This window comes from Urocitellus parryii, chromosome 9, assembly GCF_045843805.1.
Source record: "Urocitellus parryii isolate mUroPar1 chromosome 9, mUroPar1.hap1, whole genome shotgun sequence".
NCBI lineage: Eukaryota > Metazoa > Chordata > Mammalia > Rodentia > Sciuridae > Urocitellus > Urocitellus parryii.
The window spans coordinates 129493497-129516797 of NC_135539.1; the positions used below are offsets into that span (position 1 = coordinate 129493497).

The window sequence follows — 23301 nt, forward strand, 5'->3', positions numbered from 1 at the left end:
CTCAAAAAATAGGTTTCTGCCTTGATCTTCTTTCTCTCATTTATCCGGCCTCTTCTTAGAGATGAATGGTGCTAAAGTACAATTTTTATTATGGCCCCTTCCTCCCTAAAAGTCTTCAATGGTTTTCAACTATGTAAAGGATCAAGTCAAACTTTCGATTCCAGGCATTCAGAACATGGCTCCCACCTTCCTCCCTGACCTTACTGTTGCCCTTCTCTCCCAGCACAAGTACATGCAACGTCTCCCTTCAAGTGAAGGGTGAGAAGGCTGCTTACTGCTTGCAGATGGCCAGACTGGTCTTGTTTCCAACCTTTCTCACACTAGTCATCCAGATGGATCTAAAACTCCCAACTCCCTGCCAATTAAGTAAATTCTAGAACTTTCTCTGAAGTTGGGTTCATGTTCTGACTAAGTAATAAAGTTGGCCCTCGGTAACCATTTCTGCCCATGGTAACCATTTCTTCTTTTGAATTTTTACAAAACTTCACTATCCCATTTTTCACACCCCTTACTATTCATAGCCCATAATTAATAATAGAATGATATCATTAGTTGTTTTTCACACTTATTATCTCTTTTCTACATAAAACTGTAAATTTCTTAAAGCCAGTGCTTCTACTTTTAATTATTTCTTTTTAAAAATTTTAAAAATTTGTTTTAATTATTATATATGATAATAGAATGCATTTATGCACTTTGATATACATAGATGGAATATAATTTCTCATTTTTCTGAGTGTACATGTTGCAGAATCATATTGGTCATGTAGTCACATATGTACATACAGTAATAATAATGTCTGTTTCATTCTACTATCTTTCCTATCCCTGCATCCCCTCCCTTCCTCTCCCATCACTTCCCTCTACCTAATCTAACACAACACTATTCTTCCCTAGTACCCCCTCCATCTAATTGTGAATTAGCATCCACATATTAGAGAAAACATTTGGCCTTTGGTTTTATGGGATTGGATTATTTCTCTTAGAATGCTATTCTCCAACTCCAACAATTTACTAGCAAATGCCATACTTTGAGTCTTCTTTAAAGCTGAATATATATACCACATTTTCTTTGTCCATTAATCTATTGAGGAACCCCTAGGTTGGTTCCATAGTCTAGCTATTGTGAATTGATCTGCTATAAACATTTTTTGTGGCTGCGTCACTATAGTATACTGATTTGAAGTCCTTAAGTTCTTTTTAATTATTTCTGTTTTCATGTGTGTGTGTATATGCATATTTTCAGGTATTAAATATGAATAATTAAACTCTCATAATCTAAATATAAACTCTGCTTGAAGGTTCAATTCAATATAGAAATGAATTTCTACCCTTTCTGGCGTTCCACATTACAATACAGATTAGCAATTAATTATGTTATGCCATTTATCTTTTTTTTTTGGTAGTTTTCTGATATTTCAGACAGTAATTTTCAGTACTTTAGATTATAAGATACATTACAATCTAAGAAAAAATTATAAATTAAAATATCAATACAACATAACACAACCAACAACACAGGCACTTGAATAAAAATTGACAATTCTCCTTTTCTACAGTAGTAGATGACACAAATGCACTCTGGGCATCTGAGGTTAATTAATTACCTGGAAGAATACGAATATTTCGGCTGGATTCTAAAGGAGCTCTGTCCTTAAACCAGGTGATGGTAGCTGGAGGATATGAATATGCTTCACAGACCAGGGACGTGGGGCTGTTGAGGATGACAATGACGTCTTCAGGGCTGCCGTTGCTATCTACACCAGCAATTGTAGGAGATACTGAAAAAGATTAAAAATTTGATTAGAGAAAGGTATTTGGAAACTTCTCTATTTTTGTATTTCTAAATTGCCATTGCACTTATTTATGGAATGCTGTTTTGCAACAGTTAGAAATATAATTATTGTTCTTGTTTGATGCAAAAAGCAGCAAGATGCCTCAAAAAGCTCACAGGGTAAAGAAGGAGATGACACAAAGAAAAAGACTACATTGCATAAAGCCCTCAGGATGAGGGGAATGTTGGTGCCAGGCAAGTGGGGGTCCAGGCTGAGGGGCATGGTGTGCAGTCTGTTCAGAGGAGGCTCCTGGAGGAGTTTTGGAGTGAGTCTTAAAGAGTCGTGGTAGTTAGCCGGTGACAGAAGGGACACCAGGAGCATACTGGAGCAGAGTAGCAGTAAACAATGTGGACAAGCAGGGGAGTGGTTCAATATGGAAGCCAGGATAACAGAGACAGATGCCTTTGCTTCATCAGATGAAGAGAGGCGAGAGGGTGACTTGGAGCTCTGAAAGAGGGTGTAAAGAGGAAGGACCGACTAGAGCAAGAGCAGGACATTATTTGGCAGGACTTGATGATAGAATCTGGAGACTATTAAAAATTGAAGCCAAGGACAACTTTCAATTTCTTGCTTGGGAAGCTCGTTGAAATGCAGCAAAAGAACTTACGAAGAAAAACACTGAACGATTTGCTCCCATAAGAGGGGAAGGTGATTTTTTTTTTTTTCTGATTCTGAATACCTTGAATTTTAAGTGCCTATATTCCAGGTAGAAATTCCAATAAGCAATTCTATACCAGAATCTGAAACTTGTGAGAAAGATCTAGTTTGTAGATATGGAATTTAAAAGTGACCAGTCTACAGGAGATAACAATTAAATATCAGGGAATTAATTTAATTACTTGAAGAGACTATGTAGATTAAAAATAGTTATGAAGCAAGAACAGATTTCTAGGGGTCCCAATGTTGAAGCAACAGATCAAGCAAGAGGGAGGCTAGGAGAGAACACTGCTATGGAAAAAGGGATCAATCCTGAACAAACATCAAGTTCAAGACTGAGAAGTATTTCTTGGACCCAGTAATGAGGTAGATCTTGCTGGAGCAGTGTCAGAAGTGGAGTAGTCAGAAGACTGTTTTTGGTGAGACAGCACACACAAGTGCGTGGAAATGGAAGAAAGAGTAGAAGGTAAAGCTGCACATTCAGACAGGCAGTGGGAGTGAGCGACTTACCAAAGAAGGTGGAAAGACAGAGGATCAATATCTAAGTGCACACAGTAAATGTGAACAAGGAGGATAACTCCTCTTTTGGAAAAAGAAAGGCCAAAGGCACTGGGTTTATGGCTCTGTGGGTTGCAACCATACACACTCAAGTAGTCACACTCACTAAGTGGATGGAGGAAGACTCTGATTCCCATGATTCAGGCTTCACTGAATGAGGGAGAAGGACCAGGAAATGGGTTAGAAATCAGAGAAGAGTTGGGTTTGTGGAAAGGTGGTATAAGGAGTGGGCAAGAATTTGGATACCTAGATTAAGAATTCTTCATGGAGATGGGCTCAAAGGAGCTCATGTCTCTGGAAAGAATCAAATTTCAACTTTAGTCAGCAGCTGAAAAGAGTTTTAAATCAGGTGCTTAGGGAGGACAGTGGACAAGATTTGGAGATGGGTCATGACTGGGATGTGCATCCATTGAGGGATGAATAAGGCACAGAACTTAAAAGTTCTAAGAAAGATGATGAGCTATAGGAGAGGTGGCAATACAAGGCTGGGCATTTGCCTTTTATGTACTGACTGGATACGCAGAGATTGCAGGTCTATTAGGACATAACTTGCTTAGAAATTGTGATTGATATTTATCTCTGTAGTTTAGTATATGATATTATAGAAGGTTGTGTTCTATATGAAAGGTTCCTATGTATGGAGTATATATATACTTCCAAAATAGTGTAGATATTAACTACAAAAACAAATAACTACAAAAATTTGTTTATTCATATATTAGTAGAAAGTTTTTGATGATAGTAGTCAAATATAACACATTTAGGTGGTGCATTTTAGATTTCAAAAAATGAGCAGAAAATAAGAATCTACTTATATGTCTTTTCTGAGACATAAGCAAAATATTGATGCTTCAGGAACCAAAATGTACCAATATACAGTTATTTCATCCCATATAGGCCACAAAGACCATCATGTGGAGAATTTCCAACAATGGCAGAGTCCCAACAAAGAATGGACAGAGTTCTGGAGGTTGAGACAGGTTCATTGCTTAGCTGCTTTTGTTTGACAAGCATAACTTTATTCTTTACCACTATCTATCTTGTTCATAATTACCCCTTGCACACAGTAGGCATTCTGTTCTGATGAAAGAATTTATGAATTATTAAGGAAAAACAGTAGATGTGCATGATCATTGGTGCTCTTTACACAATGGAATTCTATAATGGAAACGGTAAGTAAGCAGTGGGAGAAGAGATTTCAGCCCTTAGTTACTTCCGATTCTTCAAGATCGGAGGCAAAGATTATACTTACCAAACACATTAAGACTAAAAGTTTTGCTCTTATCACCAGCTGTATTGGAAGCCAAACATGTGTATCTTCCAGTGTGTGACACCTGGGCATTAGTAATTTGCAGAAAACGGCCACCAGACATAATGTGATGGGCCTCATCCTCTTGGAGAAGCTGTCCGTCTTTGTGCCATGTGACCTCTGGCACTGGATTTCCTGAAAGAAAGAGCCAGTTCTGAGAGCTGTCTAATCACACACCTACAAATGATGAAAGGTCTGTCCACTCACTGGCTTTCTTACATATTCCACTTCTAAAACAATGTAGGAACCATTCATTCTAAAATAAATTTGCAAACTAACCTTTTTGACTTTTTTTTTGTGATGCTGGGGACCAAACCCAGGGCCTTGTGCCTGGGAGGGAAGCACTCTACATACTGAGCTATATCCCCAGCCCTGCAAACCAACCTTTTGAATGATATAATTAAATAAAATAATTAAATATTATATAATTAAAAATGATAATGCTCTGACTACAACTATACACAGATTTGAAATCATTTTCATATGTAGGTTAGTTTTCATCTATAAGTGAACTGATTCTAAATTGATATTTGTATTTAAACTAATATGCTTTAGTTCTTATAATTATTTTCACAGAAGCTATACTTTAGAAAGAATGGATCATGCATTTTTATTAAAATATTACTCATGAATACTTTATATAAATTAAAAATATTTCATATTTTGAGCAAAAGCTGTGGAAAAGTAAAATCATATGTATTTCAACTTGTTTTGAGTTATATGAGGATTCTTAGAGATACATATTAATTCTGCCTTTAATGTTTACTGAGCATAAAGGAAATAAAAAATATTTTATTACATCAGCTCCTTGAGCCCATCTCCATGAAGAAATATTGAGTTTAAAATTGTTCAATTTTTGTTTTTGAAAATTTAAAACCATGAAAGTAAATTATGTACGAAAGACAATGAGAAAGATATATTGAAGGTGGAAACCTTCAGCAGAGAATGCTGTAAAATTTGGGCAACTATTCTCTATGCAACAGTTGTTAATTAACACAATGTTTCTAGGAAAAAATAACAGGTTGGGTAATAACAGTGTATGTCACATTCTTTATATCTGCCTTTCTTAAAATAGATAAATTTGTTACTTGAATTTATTACTCATACCAAGCATATAAACAAAGAGATAAGAAACTCATTAACACTTCCTCAAAACATTGCCTTTCCATAAAATGTTATGGGCTATTCTCTCTATTCCCTTAAAACTGCAAGGCTATCTACAATAAAAAAAAAAAAAAAAAAAAAGATGGGCTTAAAAAGTCCTCTTAGAGATTGTTTTTTTTTTTTATTATATGCAACAAGTCAACTGGATGGTAAAGATAGTCCAGTTGGTTTTCTAATTATTTTATTTTATTTTTCTAGTCTCTATTCTCCTGGTAATATGTGAACATGTTAACAAAATGTGACAGCTTTGTTCTTGGTTAATTCCCACCTTCAAATAAAGCAATCCTTCCACCAATGAAATGGAATTTAGAAAACAGGAAAAATAAAGGAAGGCAAAAATGTAGGGAAAGAAATAAAATCAGAGGAGGTAGGTAGAAAACACCTACAAATAAGTAGAAATAGAATGATGTTAATAATAAAGAATAATTTATTGAATGAAAAGAAAAGACAAGGGTCCACCTTCCCTCCTCCTTTTCTTCTTTCAAGAATTTCTACACAATTTGAGAGGTTTCCAGTTTCTTCCTTCATTTCTACTTGTTATCTTAGACTAGAATTCAATTTCAAACATCTATTACAGTATCTAGGCTTTTTCTCTGCTAATTAAGGTAAGTGGTAAGGCAGTGAGGATCGGCCAATTGGGGGAATGCTTAAGTCCGACAGCTGAACCCCTTACCTGTCACTTCACAAGTCAGTGTGACACTCTGCTTCTCTTTGACTTTCACATCTTCCAATGTATTTTCACCTACAATATGAGGTGGTTCTAAAAAATTGACAAAGAAATAGGTTACAACTCTAACAGGAGATCTGTTCTTTTATAGATATTTGTGTTTACTAAGCTGTAAACTCCAAAACTAATCTCCAATTTCTCATCCAATATTTCATTACAATTTCAAAATACTGTTTTGATCAATTTTAGTTTCAATATGTATCATTAAGTTTATGTCATGAAAGCAATTATACTGAATTTTACTGCAATGAAAATAAAATTTGGATAAAAAATTGTCAACAAATCAATGCATAAAGACATAGATTTTTCTTTCTATAATTCTAATAATCACTCACATTAAACAAGCCACTCTGTCTCAGAATGTGGTGGAACTATTGTGAATGGACAAGACATGGACATTTAGCCATTTTCATCAGACTCATGGTTTCCAAACAATCCTAACATTGGATTCTTGCCAAAAATCATAGTCCAGGGGTCAAGGGACACATAGGTTTGAGAACAAGCTGTAAATAAATTTTAACTCTGCTTCTAAAATGTAATTAAGTCAATTATTTTTTTCTAGATACTGAAAATTTCACAAGTACCTAATATTTGAAGTACAAAGATTTTTCTTTCTTCACCAGCTGCATTCCTTACAACACAAGTATACTGGCCAGCATCTTCTAGTCTGGTCTGCATCAGCCGTAGCATCCTGCCTCCTAGAGGAACAAACCACCGGATGACATAGCTGCAAATATAATGCCAGGTGACCACAAGCCAGAAAGAGCATTTAACAGAGAAAGTGATGTTTGAATATACTCTTAAAAGGTAACTGATTTTAACAGATGACTTCAGAGATGCCTTTGTAAGTGGAGCATGAATGAGGATGTAAAGAAGGTGATACTGGTATTGGAAGCAAAACAGGTGGAGAAAATGGTAACATGAGGATTAGATAGAATTTGGCCAGATTCTGTAGGCTCTTGAATGCTATTCTAAGGAATTTAGACTTTATTGTGCTCAGTAAAGGGTATGGAAGTACATACCACAAAACAAGGTCATGATTTGATTTGTGCATTCAAAAGACAGCCAGGACAGGAATATTTAGGAAAAGAGTCTCAGTTTGCTGTAGAACACATAAAATGGGAATTTCAGAAAGAGGACTAGATCAGCTACCCAGATTTGGATGACAACAATATATAGCATGTGTGAGGCACTGGGTTTGATCCTCAGCACCACATAAAAATAAATAAAGGAATTGTATCCAGCTACAACTTAAAACATTAAAAAACAATATACGAGGGTCAGGTAAAACCATGAAGATAGACTATCAGCTTTCAATTGAGTTTCATGGAAATCTGGAATTATTTATTTCCAAGTGTCACCTCACACACTGCTACAATGCTACTTCAGTTTTTATACTGTGAACTTCTATGTAGCATTTTGTTCACAGAAATATTCTTCATCCAAGAAATGCATGAAGACTGAGAGTAAGACTCTCATATGCTGAAGGGTATACTCTGGCTGGAAATCCCTCTTAAGGACAAAGGTGAAGGAGCCAATGAAACACATTGAGAGTAGAGTCCTGCAAAGCATGGGAAGAAAGTCCAAGAAAAAACAGTAAGCTGTTTCTTAGATCTTGTAATAATTTCCTAGCTAGTATATTACTTTCTGCTTAGTACCCTGAATTGGGATGAAAAAAATTATAATGGTTAAATAAAAAATGTTCATGTAAATATTCACCTGGCTCTGGTTCAGCAGTTTCCATCTGCTTTCAGTTTATAGAAACACAACTTGCTGATGTTGAGTTTTTCCAATGAGCCATTTTCCCACCCTCAACCCTAAGCAGAGTAGTAGTACTCTGTTTATAGAAAGCCGATTATCTCAATTCAGTCTTGAATTTCTTTTTCTTTCTTCTTCTTCTTCTCTCTTTTTTTGTGGTACTAGAGATTGAATCCAGGAGTGCTTAACCACTGAGTCACATCCATAGTGCTTTTCATATTTATTCTGAGACAGGGTCTCCCTAAAGTTGCTTAGGGCCTCACTAAGTTGTCTTTGAACTTGTGATCCTCCTGCCTCAGCCTCCTGAGTTGCTGGGATTACAGGTGTGTACCACTGCACCTGGCTTAAATTTCTCATAGAAATTATGTAAACATGTTTTTTTTTTTATAAAAACATATCAGTGAAGAAAGGATTCACATCCTCACTGTTACTTTAGATTAGTGAGGCCATATCTTGGCTCCAGTTGAGAGATATTGAAGCAATACAATTTTTATGAGTCATTGCTGACTCTATAAACCTCAACTTCACAAGTCTTATGACCTTTCTTTTTTCTTTGTTTTGTGGACCTCTCACTTAATCCAGTGAAAAACAAAAATAAGCCTGACAGTAAGTTGTAATTATATGAAGATGTTTCTTGCACCTATTAAATTTTTATAGAAGCTATCTGCAGATAACTTGATAACAATGATAGGGCCTTCCCCAAGGACTACTTTTAGAAAAGCTGGACTTAGAGATTTAGGACTGATTTTAATGAAATAGAAGTGTGCAGCAGACCAAGCAAGTCACATGTCACTCATCTGATTCTCATTCATCAATTGCACAAGATGCACATTCAGACTATAAAACTGAATGACTCTTTTGGCAGCATCACAAGGTGAAATACTTTTATGTGTTTGCTCAGGGCTCTCCAGCTGCTAGTCAAGCAAAACAAAACAAAATACAGCCCCAACACCACTCCTGTTAATTTATAATGAGTCAGAGGACATAACTTTATGTTGCCATTTTTATTTGTAGGAGCTCTGATGTAGTTATCCTATTTAGTATGGTTTTACTTTCTCAGCAATTAAAACTTTTTTTAAAAAACAAAAAATATGAGGATGATTTTAAGATATAGAGACAACATGTTCCGAATTTTGGTAACCCAATTTTAGTAAAATCTTTGCCATTGCTATGTGCTTTCCAAGGTCAGCAGAGACTGGGAGTCCTATGAAATGGAAGCATCATAGTAAGATTACAGGAAATTTCTCAGGACAGGGAGACTACAGACCTTTTACCAGGCTGTCCTTGGCAATAAGAATCAAAAGGCACTGGACTCAAACCACAGAAGCAAGCACTGTGTTAGCTACTTTATATATACCAACTCACTTCATCTTTATAAAAAAAAACCTAAGATATAAGTACTATTAATATTTACACTTTACAAGTGATGAAACTAAAGTTAACAAAGTTAAGTAAGTTGCCAGAGATCATAAACAGAGGAAGTATTACGGACCAAAAAAAATGTGGTTAACAACAATGAACATTCCTCACCAAGTTCCTATCATTTACAGACAGATGAGGAAGAAAGAGAGGGGCCTTACGCTATCCAGACCTAATTCCAACACTAGGAACAACGTCTTCTATGGTGAAAATTTGAACTTCATTTGAATAGTTAGGGCAGGGAGCTTACTACCACTGGGGATAGCTCATCTTGACTTTAAACCAGCTAAATATTATTTTTTAGATTTTTTATAGTCAGACTTAAATCTGTTTCTAGGATCTTCCAGACCTTGACATTACTTTTAACCTCTGGAACTAGACAGACCCACATACTCCCCTTTACATCTTGGCTTTTCAAATATTTAAGTTGGATTTTTCACTGGGGTATAAAATACACCAGATGGTTTATTTTTCTAGGATTGATACAATGAGACATAGTAATCATTTTGTAATCAATTACCATCATGGTTACCCTTCTAAAATATTATCAGTAGATCCTTCTCCTGGTCTTTCTGATAAGCTCTGCTATAAGTCTACAGAAAAATTATTCTTACATTCCTTATTAAGGAAAAAAACCAATATATTAAAGTGGCAAAATTTGCACTTGTTTTCTTGGTAACCATATTACACTGTTAATTCATACTGAATAACTAAGACAATTTGAATATTTTTTACTCTTAAGGATTCTAACGCTAAATATGCACTAACAAAAAATAATTCTAAAGCTGTATCTCACCATAATTTTCACAACTGTTTTTGAATGTCAGGGCAGGAGTTTATTTAACCTTCATCTTGCTGGGTTTAAATAAAATGTTCCAGCATGAGGTGTGTCTGAATTTGGATGCCTCCATTCAACATATTAGGAATTTTTCTATATATCTAAGCTTTTTATGAAACACAAACTTGGCAGAATTATCTTCTTTGTCTGCATCCAAGCCATTATATAAAAAGGTCAAGCATAGATTCTGGGGCTTGCCTCACGAAACCTCTCTCCAAGCTTAGATTGATCCATAGAGGATAAGCCTTGCAGGCTTTCCTGAATAATTATATGCAGAACAAGTCAAAATAATAATAAAGTCTTAACTCACAGAAAACTCTCCCATCCTAGAAATACAAACATCATTCAGATAGCCACACAGAAGTTGCAACTTGGTTCCAGGGATATATTATATAACATGAGTCACCGGAGTCACTGAATTTGACTTTGCCACTTTCTATTTTTCACTTTTCATATTTGCTGGTAATCATTGCAGCATGGATGCTTTGATATCCCTGTGGTTTGAGTACTAAGAAAAATTTTAAATGGCTCTGATACAGCCTCCTATGTCCTTTTAACTATTCTTCTTAATATGATTAGGAGATATTGTAAGCAGCAGCTAGATTAAAAAGAAAAATAATTTTAAAAGAAAAAGAAAATAATAGAAACACTGAAAAGGAAACCAAAGTAGAAACTGCAGCCAGATGAAGCCAAACAGATGATCAGACTACCGGAATTCCTACTACCTGAGAGAATCCTCACGGAACTGCCGAGGCTGACGGGCCACCCGTCTTTAAGCCACGTTATTGAAGGCAGCGGAATTCCTGAAGCCTCACACATCAGGGACACGGAGTTCTTTTCGACCACACTGACATTTTCAGGTGTCCCGTGGTTTCCTATGATGCTTGGAGGAACTGAAAGGCACAGAAAAAAAATTAACCTAACAAAAAAAGATTTATTTAAGATTCACTCATTTCTCTTTTACATTCTGATTCCTTTGGCTGCAAAGTACAAGATATTAATACTGAGCCTTGAGTATGTCTCAAGTTATAAGACTTGTGTCTATGAAATTTACCACTATTTCTATAGATTTTAAAAAAAATAAGCTTCAAATTATATGTATCCAAATGGTTGTCACTGAAACTAATGGCTCATTAATTAGTATCTTAAAATTGACATCCACACCACTCATGCCCAATTGGTTATGAATCAGTATGCTCCAAGGAACCTGTGTTTATATGCCTCATTGAGACAAGCCCATGTGGAAAGCACAATTAAGGGATCTTACTTGGGATGGCACTGAACCAAAAGCACTTGTAGAAGATAATTTTCCACTTTACTATGTGCTTTCCTAAAAGAATTACCCAATATGTGGTTACTTCAGCAGAGTAAGTAACAGGAGATCAGGCATAGAACACATGGTAAGACTGATCTCAGAAAGTGGGATGCATGTAGAAAAGGAGGGACTGTAAGACTTTCAACATACAATCCCACCCAGGAGGCTGGATCACAGCAGCCAGGGAAGAGACCTGTCGAACCACTTTCTACTTACCGTGAACACTCAAGTCATATTTTCTGTCAGTCATTCCTGCTATATTCACACCAACACACACGTAACGGCCCGTGTCAGATACATGAGCATTCTTCAGCTGAAGGATGCGACCTCCTTGCAATATTTCTACTCCCCTTCCCTTGGCCAAGGGGCGGCCATCCTTCATCCAGGCCACGGTTGGCTGAGGAACACCCTGCACCTCACACTCTAGGGAAACACTCTTCCCTCGAGTCACGATCACTTCGGTAGGGTGGCTACCACTGTCAGTTACGGTTGGTCGAACTGGAGGAAAAAAGAGAAAACAAGATAGGAAATGTTTGGCTCAGGTCTCACATAGGGAATTTTCATCAACCAAAGTTAAATACACTTTTTACATCAAGATATTAACGATCAAAAAAAGGCTCAGGATTAATAGACATGGCACTATTATATTGAGAGGCAGAATTCTTCTGTGATGTTCACAAGGTATCTAAAATAAAGTAAGAAAAGAGCGCTGTTTGGTAACTTCCTGTCATTGAGGAAATTCTACAAATATTTGAACTTATTACTGGCGCTCTACTGTGGTCTTCCTGGTACTAATTTTTAAGTTGATATGGCAGTCTAGGATTCGACCCAATGTCTGTTACCAACTCCTTTCTTCCATTCGAAAAGCTGAGACTGTCACTCTTCCAAAACTGATGTGGCTACATGAGTCAATTCAGGTCAATAATATCCAGATGGAGGTCTGCTAGGGGCCTGGGGGAGTCTTTGCTATCCTGATATAAGAAAGATACCACACTTTTCCCTTTTGCCTTCAATGTGGGCTTGATACTACAACCACAGAAACCATCTTAAAACCACAAAGGAGGGACCAGGAGGATCCCGCTGACTACCTTCAGTGACTAAAGGCCAACCTTAGACTTCTCACTAGGTGAGAAAGTAAACCTCCACTTGTCCAAACCACTGATAGCCAGTTATTCTGTTGCTTTACATCTAAATTACCCCAATTGATACTGATTCTAAGAACAAAAATTAGACCAACTCTCATACATAAGTACACGGAAAGAAAAGTGGGCCAGTGTCTGTAATCCTATGTCCTAGTGACAGTTCTTCCACACATAACCCATGTGGCCTTGGTCAGCCTCAGAAGTCTCTGGGTTTAAATGTCCACAAATACAAAGTGAAGGCAAGAGTTATGTCTTATATCACAGCTCGGGTAGAAATTAAATGAAATGATGTAAATATTTGAAAGAACTCCAAAATCACATCTCATTCTTTAAAATTCAATACTTGCATGTACTGTAAATATACCCAAGAGCATAATTCCCACTCTTGCCCCTTACTTTCCCACTATTCCATCTCCATCCAGGAAATAGTCTTTCACTGGTTGGTGAGCAGAGGCAGAGGAGACAGCTATATTTAAATTTGTGGGTCACAAGACATACATAACCATACCACTTTGAATGAATGTTAAATATATGAAGAAGTTAATGGAAAGAAAGAATGGAAAGCTTTAAAAGAAGATTGTTCCCAAAGCTTGGCTAATCAACAACTTACTGTAAACTTGCAGACTGTATTCTTTCTTTGTGGTTCCAGCAACATTGGAAGCCACACACGTATAGAGCCCTGCATCAGACTTTTCAGCAATTGAGATCTGTAACTGTCTGCCTCCAGATAAGATTCTCACTCGCCCCACAGAGTCAGCCAGCACTAGAGAGCCTGCCAAAAAAAAAAAAAAAAAAAAAGATCTGAGGCAAAAAATAAAGGCTTTTGTTTACATACTCTGATAAGTGTATATAGTTATTTATTTACTTCCTAATGCAAGTACCTAAAAGGCAGATAACCGAGTAAAAAAAAACCCTGCCCTGGTGTGCACAATGAAGGAGGAATATAAATGAACTAAAAATTGGGGGTTGGGGAAATAGCTCAGTTGGTAGAGTGCTTGCCTAGCATGTACAAAGCCCTGGGTTCGATCCCCAGCACCACCAAAAAACAAAAACCACTAAATGAACTAAAATTTTAGATGATCTGTCTGATACCTACTGGGCACAAATAAGAATTTGTTGATGACTCAGTTGAAAATCTGCCGAACTGCAGAATTCAATCTCAATACACATTGCAAAACTGTTGTAAATGCAGTAGAAATGTGTGACTTAGAAATAATTTTAAAAATCTATTTAAGAAGAAAATATAGTTCTTTGAAAAACAAATTCTGGATAATTATAGATGCCCATAAAACATTTTATTAAAAAGGAGTCAGTTAATGCATAAAACTGATTTTTTCCTCCTCTAGGGAGCAGTTTGTCTTAAAAAAATGAAGATTTTTCAGGAAGTGTGGAAATATCAAAACTTAATATAAATCAATGTTGCTATCTAATAGTATACAAATGCTAGAAAAGTTTGTTTATAAATTGACATGTTTGTTAAACAAGATATTCATTTTTTATTTATATTTAATTTTAGAAATTTCCAGGAGGAAAACCGACCTTTCTTCTTCCAAATGAGATTTGGGGGTGGAATTCCACTCGATTCACACAACAGACTAATGAGATTCCCTTCAATGACTGTAAGTTGGGAAAGTTCATCAGAACCATAGATATTTGGTGGTACTGAAAGGAAAAAAAATACTTTTTGTATACTTTTCATATTATATAGTATTTCACTAACACTTTACATGTAACAAGAAAAATTTCCATCCACATGACATAAGTAAATAATTAGCACATGAGGTTGACATAGTAAACCATATTAAAAGCCACCTGTAAGATGTAGAATAAATATATAACAGCAGACTTTCCTCTTTTTTACAGATAAAATTTAATTATCAAAATATTCAGAATGGCATAAAAAGAAGCAAATCTATTTAAAATATTTAGATACCTTGCATCAAAAAGCTAAGGCATGGATCAAGTTTAAAATTTAACCCGGTCATTGGTGCCCAGCCAACTTTGATGTCTCAGGTGCCGAACAAAATCAGAAAACATTTGGCCTCTAACACACAGTAAAGAACAGAGGTGAGGGGCTTCATTCAAGTAGTGGACATGTTACCTATTCTAGACTGCCTGGCCTGCCTCACTTACTCATCTCTGGCATCTTCTGGAACCTTCAAAGAGAATCCTGACTGCTCAGGCTTCTCTCAGAAGCTACAGTCTGCAGCTGCTGATGAGCTTTCCCTAGGATACTTCTTTGGCTGTGGAATGATCAGGAGGTTGATGCTGGTTCTTCCCAGCTCCAGGGAGGTGAGGAGTGGGAGAACACGCCTCAACCCACAGCATAGAGTCCAGTTATTATTCAACTACCCCATGTAAGAGCCTCTATTCCTTGAAGGCTCATGCCACCAATTCATTTCTCTTTATCTCACCTCTGTGAACCCATCAATCTTCTATCCAACAATTTGGTACTGTATTTTTCACTTTGTCTTCATACCAAGTCCTGCCATCAGTCTATGGACTGAACCTCAAGATAAATTCTAGCTCATGACTTCACCAATTTAAAAGTTAAAAAAAAGAGTCAAAATCCAGAGGGTTTAATAGATCATAAATGAATTTAAAGCAGTATTTAAAATAAAGGTGATGATGCTGGAAATGGGAGCTGTAATGAACAATTAGCAGACAGCCACAGCAAAGGCAAAAGTCATGATTATTCATAAGAACATCCTTAATTAGTAAAACATAGTAAAATTTGAAGTGAAAACAGCCTTTCTTTTTTCTTTTCTTTTTCTCTTTTTTTTTTTTTTTGGTACCAGGGATTGAACTCAGGGGCACTCAACCACTGAGCCACATCTCCAGCCCTATTTTTTTGTATTTTATTTAGAGACAGGGTCTCACTGAGATGCTTAGCACCTTGCTTTTTGTTGAGGCTGGCTTTGAATTTATAATCCTCCTGTCTCAGCCTCCTGAGCCGCTGGGATTACAGGTATGCACGTGTTGTCTCCCCTCTCACATGTATAGTTCCCATGCACCATTTGGCCTTTTGATTTATCTTCACTTGGCCAACCCACCACCAGTGTCTGGAGGAGGCCTACACATCACAAGGCTCTGGTTGTGGAAGATAAAGGACACACTGGGCAGGAGAGAAGAGCCCTGTTACAGCAAAGTCACGACTGATACCATGAGGCCCTGGGCATCCATCTACTGTGGCTCCCAAATTAGTTCTTTAAGCTGATACTCAAGACTGCTCAGTGTCTCTAAGTGCCCTGGTGATTACCCATCTTTGTATTATAATTGAGTTTAGTTACATGGATGAATGTGTCATTTTAAGAACTGACACAGTGAATAAAAACTTTAAATTTCCAGATGTGTCATTAGCTTCACAGGGGCTGACTGTACTTACCCCAAATATTGACATTATAGTTTTTCTCAGTTTTTCCAGCGACATTTGTTGCTTCGCAAGTGTAACGACCCGTGTCTTGAACCTGAGCATCTTCAATCTAAAAACAAAACCACTCTCTGAAGTCACAAGTGCTGTTTCATAGTTGAGGGTTTCCTATTACTGGCTCTTTGTGGTCTCTTATTTTTAATTTTTATTCTGAAGATGTTCAAGCAATAAAAAAGGTGAGAGAAACATAAAATGAACAGCTAAACTCCCCTCCCCCAGATTCAACAGATTTTATTTAGTTATAGAGTCCTAAAATTCTGACTTGTTTTATGTTGATTTATGTTGAAAGTCTAGAAAGACTTGTTAAATACAATTTAGATAAAAACACCAAAATTTTTAAAAAAAATCACAATTTCTGGTAAACTCAGGGTTTTAAAATACACAATCCTTATCTATTCAGGACAGTGTTCAGTAAGTTAATACTTTTATTATTGCCTTATTATATATGTATTTTCTCCATTGGGTTTGGGGGTGGAATATGAGTAGAACAGAGAGGAGAAGTTAAACATTTTTGAGCACCTAGTGTATACCATACTAAGTAAATGGTTGGATTCTACCTGGGTCCAGGTGTGCAAGAGTAGTACTGGGTTGTGCACAGGTAAGATGGTCTCTGCTGACCCACTATGCTTGGCTTCTGTCCAGGTTTTCCTTCTAGGCTCCTCCCCATGCCTCTCAATGGAACCTGCACACCCCAGGTGTCTGGCCCAGCTCCGTGGTGGTGGAGATCAATAGAACTTCTCTATTCACTCAGATTGGCATTCAAACAGTTGTCTCCCTGTCAATCAGCCAGAGCTAAGGCTTGAGAATTTTACTACCTGCCTTCTAGGATGCTGGGCTCTGCCTCCAGGCAGGAATAGTGCTTTTTCTTCTTCTTTCCTTGCTGCCCTGTAGCCCACTGGCTAATCCCTCTTTCATTCATCAGTGATTCTGGTCTGGGCTTTCTCATCTACTCCATTATTACAGGATCCTAATTCCCAAGGTCCCCCTTTCTTCTCCTCTAGCCTTCTCCTTTGTGCTCCTGCCCTCTTACCCATGCGGCTGTCCTTCAGGGTAAGCTGGTCACCTTACCGCCCTTCCCACACGCTGATTTTTCCAGACTGTTTACCAGTAACGATTGAGCTCCCTCCACCAAGAGGCTGTGTGTAGCTTGTAGCTGTACTCCCTGTGTTCAGATCAAAGTTCTGCCTCTTGGTAAGGACCAGATTACTTAGTTATCCTTTGAATTTCTTGGTTGGGTCATTGGAAGTCTTATTTATAAGCATTCAGTGGGGTTACGAATATTTAGACTTTTTGGCCTCTTAAATTCTAACGTGTCGGGCTGCTTTCAGCGACGGCTCTTATTTCACTCAAATGAACCTTTTCAACATCATTTCCATATATTCATCACTTGGTAAAATTCTTAGTATCATTCAATTAATGTGCTCACTTTCCTTAATTAAGAGTCTTGTTCTGTTTATCCTTAAAAAATTAGGCAGTCTTCGAAGACTCTTCCGGGCAACCTGAGTATCATCTTTTACTATCCCTCCCCACATATTCTAACTGTCTCATCCATTTGGTAATCGACTGAGACTTATTGTAGTTACTGCATTTTTGAACTGAACTTCTAGTTAACTTTTCATAGATTTATGTGAAATTATTAAGATATCGAGGACATTAAATGAGTTCTATTGTTTGCATCCATATCCAGAGCACCCAGAATGGGTGTTGGGCGAGTGGTTGAATGACTGAATATGGGACAGTCCTTACAATATTCCCAGATGTTTTCCTAGAAGCATGTTTTGAGATGGCTTCTGTCTACAAGTATGGAAAGATAATTAAGTATTTAAATCTCATTAAGCATAAAATTTGAAAACATTGCCAACCTCACCGAGAAGCGTTTCTAGAATTTTATAAGATGAAATCAGAACACGTGTAAAAGATAGGCAAGCTTAACAGGGGTAACACCCGCACCATGAGCTGAGGAGTAATGTATGATGGAAGGAATTTACAGCCTTACCTTTAACACACTCCCATTTTCAGAGATACCGAGGCCTGGTTTCTTCAGCAAAGGGCGGCCATCTTTTAACCATGTCAGAGTCGGTGGGGGGACAGCATCACTTTGACAAAACAACTCTAAGGCTTGGCTAATGAGGACAGAGACATTCTGTTCTTCTCCCATAATATTGGGTGGAACTAAGTGGAAGATGAGATTTCCCTCAGCATAACACAGGCCAGCCCACTGTTTATTTATCATCAAGACATACACTGAATAACTTTCCTGGTTCTTTTAAGATGGAGATTCTAAAATCGCCTCTTTGCATCGTTTGGTTCAGAATCAAGTGTTAATAAGTCACTGATTAATATACTCCTGTCCAACAGAAATCATCCCGACCATCTTTTCACTTGAAATTTTTTTTAGAACTAAAAGTTCTCAACAAGAGCACATTTAAGAAACTTCTAGAACGAGATGTGACTGCCTAAGGTTTTCAAAGTGATAACTCACTCATGAAACATTTTGGAAATAACAAATTAAAGCAAATATACTTTCAGTATGTAGTCACATGTTTTTGCAGAAGAAATGAATTTCATAGTCACAGAAGCTCAAAAATTAAAAATTGGAAGAGAACAGAGGTTACCTAGTCTCACCCCAGAGCATACAAAACATTAAAGGAGTGACAGATAATAGCTTAGGCAAAATAAAATGACTAATTGATGGCAAAGAATCTTCTGATATGAAGTTCTTTTTTGTTTTCCATGATGCCTTGCCATCTTTCTATGGAACAAAGACCATGGGGGATAAGTGACACAATAAAGAACAAACTAAATCAGTGACAGCTGTAAAATATGCAGTTACATAAAAGGAGAAGATGAGTTAAAATTTTAATGAGATTAAAATTAGAATTCTCTGGCTATATGGCTTGTCAGAAGCTGAAATATATTCTTGGAGAAATTTAAAGAATCTCCTTCCTTTGAGTATACTAAAATGTAAACAATCATTTGTCTCAGATGGTGTATTTTATCTTTCTTTTTTGGTACTGGGGATTGAACCCAGGAGTGTTTAACCACTGAGCAACATCCCCAGCTTATTTTTGTATTTTATTTTATTTTATTAGAAAGAGGGTCTCACCGAGTTGCTTAGAGCCTCACTAAGTTGTTGAGGCTGGCTTTTAACTTGCAATCCTCCTGCCCCAGCCTTCTAAATTGCTGGGATTACAGGAGTGTGCCACCGCACCCAGCCTCAGATGGTTTTATATAGCTCTGTCAAGAAAGGGAAAGTGGGCTCCATAATCTATAAAGGACCCTTTCAAACCTGTATGTAAAATCAACTGGAAAAGAGAAATGAATGATGAAATCAGAACTGTCATAAAGGGACACATCCCAAAAAATCACAGAGGGGAATTTCCTTGACCATTTCTCATTATATCCCATAACCACCTAGGGTTGTAGAAAACTTATTATATTTGTAGTAGTTGTTGAATTTGTTTTGTTTTTGTTTTTTGTTTTCATAAGAAAAGCTAAGTTGCATTCAAATGAATACTGAGGGTCTTTCCAAATGTTTTGGTAGAAATGAGATTTTTGTGGACTATTTTTTATAGTCCATTAGCCACAGTTCCATGCTTAATACTCCACCATGTGGCCAGATGACAAGGAATCCAATCAAATGTGACTAGCAGCATTTGCGTTTCCGCAACCACGAGGCTTCTCTGCTACCCTGTCTGCTTCAGTGGGAAAGGTCTGTGGAACAAAGGGTGTGTTTGTGTCCAGTTTCTGGGCGCAGGCTTGTGTTAAACCCAAAGCAATGGACATTAAAGGAAGAAACACCCTGCACGGTGGCTGAAACAGGCCACAGAGCATTTGTGTGATGCTCCTACTGCTAAAGTTCATAGTGCACAACAGAGGTCCAGCTCTCAAAGTTATCCATGGGACAACAGTGGGATTGTTTTGATATGCAACACACTAGCTAGAAGGTATGTGACTAGTCTGTTCAAGATAAAGATCCCTGCCTGGCACCTGCCTGTGATCTCAGTGGCTCAGGAGGCTGAGACAGGAGGATCGCAAATTCAAAGCCAGCCTTAGCAATTTAGCAAGGGCTTAAGAAATCTAGTGAGATTGAGACCCCGTCTCCAAATAAAATACAAAAAAGGGTTGGGGATGTGGCTCAGTGGTTTTGTGCCCCTGAGTTCAATTCCCAATAGTCCTCACACCACCCCCCAAAAGATTAAGACTGTTATTAAAATTGTATGATAAGTATAATTAATGTCACTTTCAAAGATATCATGAAAATGGTTATATTCACAAGCTTCAGCACTGGAAAGCCTGAGTAGAACAGCCTAGAAATAATTTTGGGTCAAGTTTGGTTTTATTGGATAAAAAAAAAGTATCATGAGCTGTATAAAATAGTTTATCTTTCATTATTTGTAGAATTTATAGAAGAGCATGATTTCCTCATGACCACAGAAGTGAAACACAGAAACAATCCAAGACGACAAAATTCTGATTTATTTCTAAATATTGTTCCTTCAATTACTCTTCTTTACAGCTAAGTAAGTTGATTCAAATATAAAAAGGAACCAGATTTTTAAAACTGCAAAAAAATGCAAAAATAATGGAGCATTCATTTAAGAAACTTAAAGCAAATCTAATTACAGTTGAGCACATATATATTACTGAAACACACCTATTTTTTTCCTGTCCTGGTTTTCATTTCCAACTTTTTATTTAGTCTGAGATGAAAACAAGTCTTCTGCTTCCTTAGCTGTTTTCTCTCTTTTGTGCTGGGGTTATGCTGCTTAGGAAAGAGCATGCTCTGAACTTGTAACTCTTTCTACACATTATACCTACCAAATATAACTACCAAAGTCAGAATTGCCACCAGGCTACACTTCCTGAGATGCTGAGCGCTGTGAGCACCATAAGAAGGTTTTCTGAGCTTAGGTTTAAAGAAGAGGTGCTTCAAGAATACACATATTAAAAAAAAATCAATTCTCTTATTTCACTATCTTATCATTTATAGCCAGGAAGAAATTCTTTAAATAAGTATTCTTGCATTTATAGGAAACTATTTTATACACTGTGTATTTCTCCTACCATGCCCATACTCTACAACATAAATCTAAGGGGAATTACCAGTGGAGATTAACATTCACTAGGATCCAAGTAGACTCAAGATTGCTGAGAATGCTAATATAAGAATAAAATGTATAGAAAGAATGCTAATGGAACATAGGTTGGAAACTATCAAAATCTATCTTAATTTTATAGTTCTTTTAATTATTTTATTTTTATACCAGAGAAAAGATCCTTGTTTTTAGTCCAAGGAGATGGGATACAAGTACCTTAGAAACTGATAAAGAATAGTGATGAATGTTTCTATTAATTCTTGGGAAATAACAGTTCTTCACCATCTCCCAGGCCCACCCTTGACATTAGCCAGGGCAGAAATGGAAGAAGTTGAACCTAGATTTTCACTGTTGACTAAGACCCAATGAAAACTGCTGTGAAGCCGCCTAATGACTGAAGGAGCTGTTATGTCACATACTTAGCCTGATGATCTTTCTCGTCAGGCTAAGTATGTGACAGACTGCCTTTCTAAAATCTCTCTCTCTCAAGATATTTTAGAAAGGCAGTCTCCTAGTTTTAAGAAAGCATAACAGTGACCCTATTCAGTGAATGAATTAGAATCGCTGGGATTGGATATTACAAACCTGTTACCTAAAATACACCAGCAAATCCAGGGGCTGGAGGCAGACCCATGTCAACTATAGTAGCAATAGGAAAAAAGACAATGCAGAGTCCTTTGGTAGTATACCCATGCCTCCTAGGATTTTTTGTATTAAACAAATATATGGTATCAATGTTGAAAGAATAGACTTTTTTTTTTTACCAAAAATATATGTGATTAATTATTTTTGATACATTTGTTTTTGTCAAATTTACAAAGAAAACTCCATATGATCCTCATGATCTGGATATATATGTATTCTGGATGTGTGTGTGTGTGTGTGTGTGTGTGTGTGTGTGTGTGTGTTTCCAATAAAAATGAGTTATTTGGAAGGAAGCAGGAGTTTAGACCTGTATCAAGCAGATACTCCACAATGGGCCACAGAAACAATTTCATTATTCCATGAACCAAGGAATACAATGCATATAAGACACTGAATGAAGTCTGCAACAGATGTGGAATGACAGGCATCATCAATGAATGGAGGTCCTTCTGGGGGACTTCTGTTGTGACGAAACCAGGTATTACCTTCTCTACCACATGACAACATTGTGGGTACGAAAACCACTTGAATTTTGTCTACATGTAAATCTGGTTTAACTTTGGCTTCCCAAATAGCTTTGAATTTATGGACATAGTATTGGTCACAAAATACAGTGACTGCAAATATCATTTAAAATAATAAAATAATGACTGTGTAGAATAGATGATGAGAACTACTGGAGCAGGTATTTGCTTTAGTGAGAAGATTATGTCTTCCCAATTGCAGAACTGATATCCACAGTCCTGTTCCTCAAAGCACTCTATAAAACCACACCCTCCAGGATGAATGTGCATATTGCAATATCCCAGAACTTTAAAAGGGATAAATAAAAGTGTAAAGCAGAAAGAGTCCATCAGGTAGTATAGTTCCTCTGTTCATCGTTTTTTATATTTATATTTAACAACTTCCCTGACAAACTCAAGACCCAAACACATCTACACAGAGCAGAAATAATTAGTAGCAGGTCTCACCATGTACTCTGAGGTCAATGTCTCTTTGCTTCTCCCCAGCAGCATTCACTGCCACACAGGTGTATCTCCCTGTATCACTTATTTGTGCTCTGGTCAATGCTAAGATTCGACCCCCAGAGAGAACCTGCCAATGAAAAGAAAGCTAAATCATCAACATGCCCCATGAGAATGGTAGGTGTACTTTCCCTCTTGTTTTCTAAGGCTGATGAATGGGCATTTGCCACTAGGAGAATTTTCACTTGGACATTTTAAAGTGGGCAATAGAATCCCCTGCTCATCTTCTCAGTGGAAGACTGTGAGAGACGAGAACCAAACTGGGTAATCATCATTGAAAGCAGGTCAATGTACAGCATAAAGAACAAGTCAAAGTCCATTCATAATTGAGAGAGAGAGACAGACACACACACACACACACACACACACACACACACACA

The 23301-nt window shown here is 37.1% G+C and overlaps 1 protein-coding gene across 1 annotated transcript in view; it reads right to left on the reverse strand.

Annotated features, from left to right (window-relative positions):
• The window catches only part of Hmcn1 (hemicentin 1), a 392095-nt gene that overhangs the window by 110261 nt on the left and 258533 nt on the right, over positions 1–23301 (reverse strand). The window contains exons 40-50 of the mRNA XM_026392850.2: positions 22868–22991; positions 18149–18324; positions 16108–16204; positions 14262–14384; positions 13333–13494; positions 11797–12078; positions 10991–11158; positions 6835–6948; positions 6197–6283; positions 4303–4494; positions 1608–1781 (exon numbers count right to left, since the gene is read on the reverse strand). Of these exons, the coding sequence (XP_026248635.2) occupies positions 1608–1781; positions 4303–4494; positions 6197–6283; positions 6835–6948; positions 10991–11158; positions 11797–12078; positions 13333–13494; positions 14262–14384; positions 16108–16204; positions 18149–18324; positions 22868–22991 (1699 nt within the window). The remainder of the gene's footprint in view (positions 1–1607; positions 1782–4302; positions 4495–6196; positions 6284–6834; positions 6949–10990; positions 11159–11796; positions 12079–13332; positions 13495–14261; positions 14385–16107; positions 16205–18148; positions 18325–22867; positions 22992–23301) is intronic.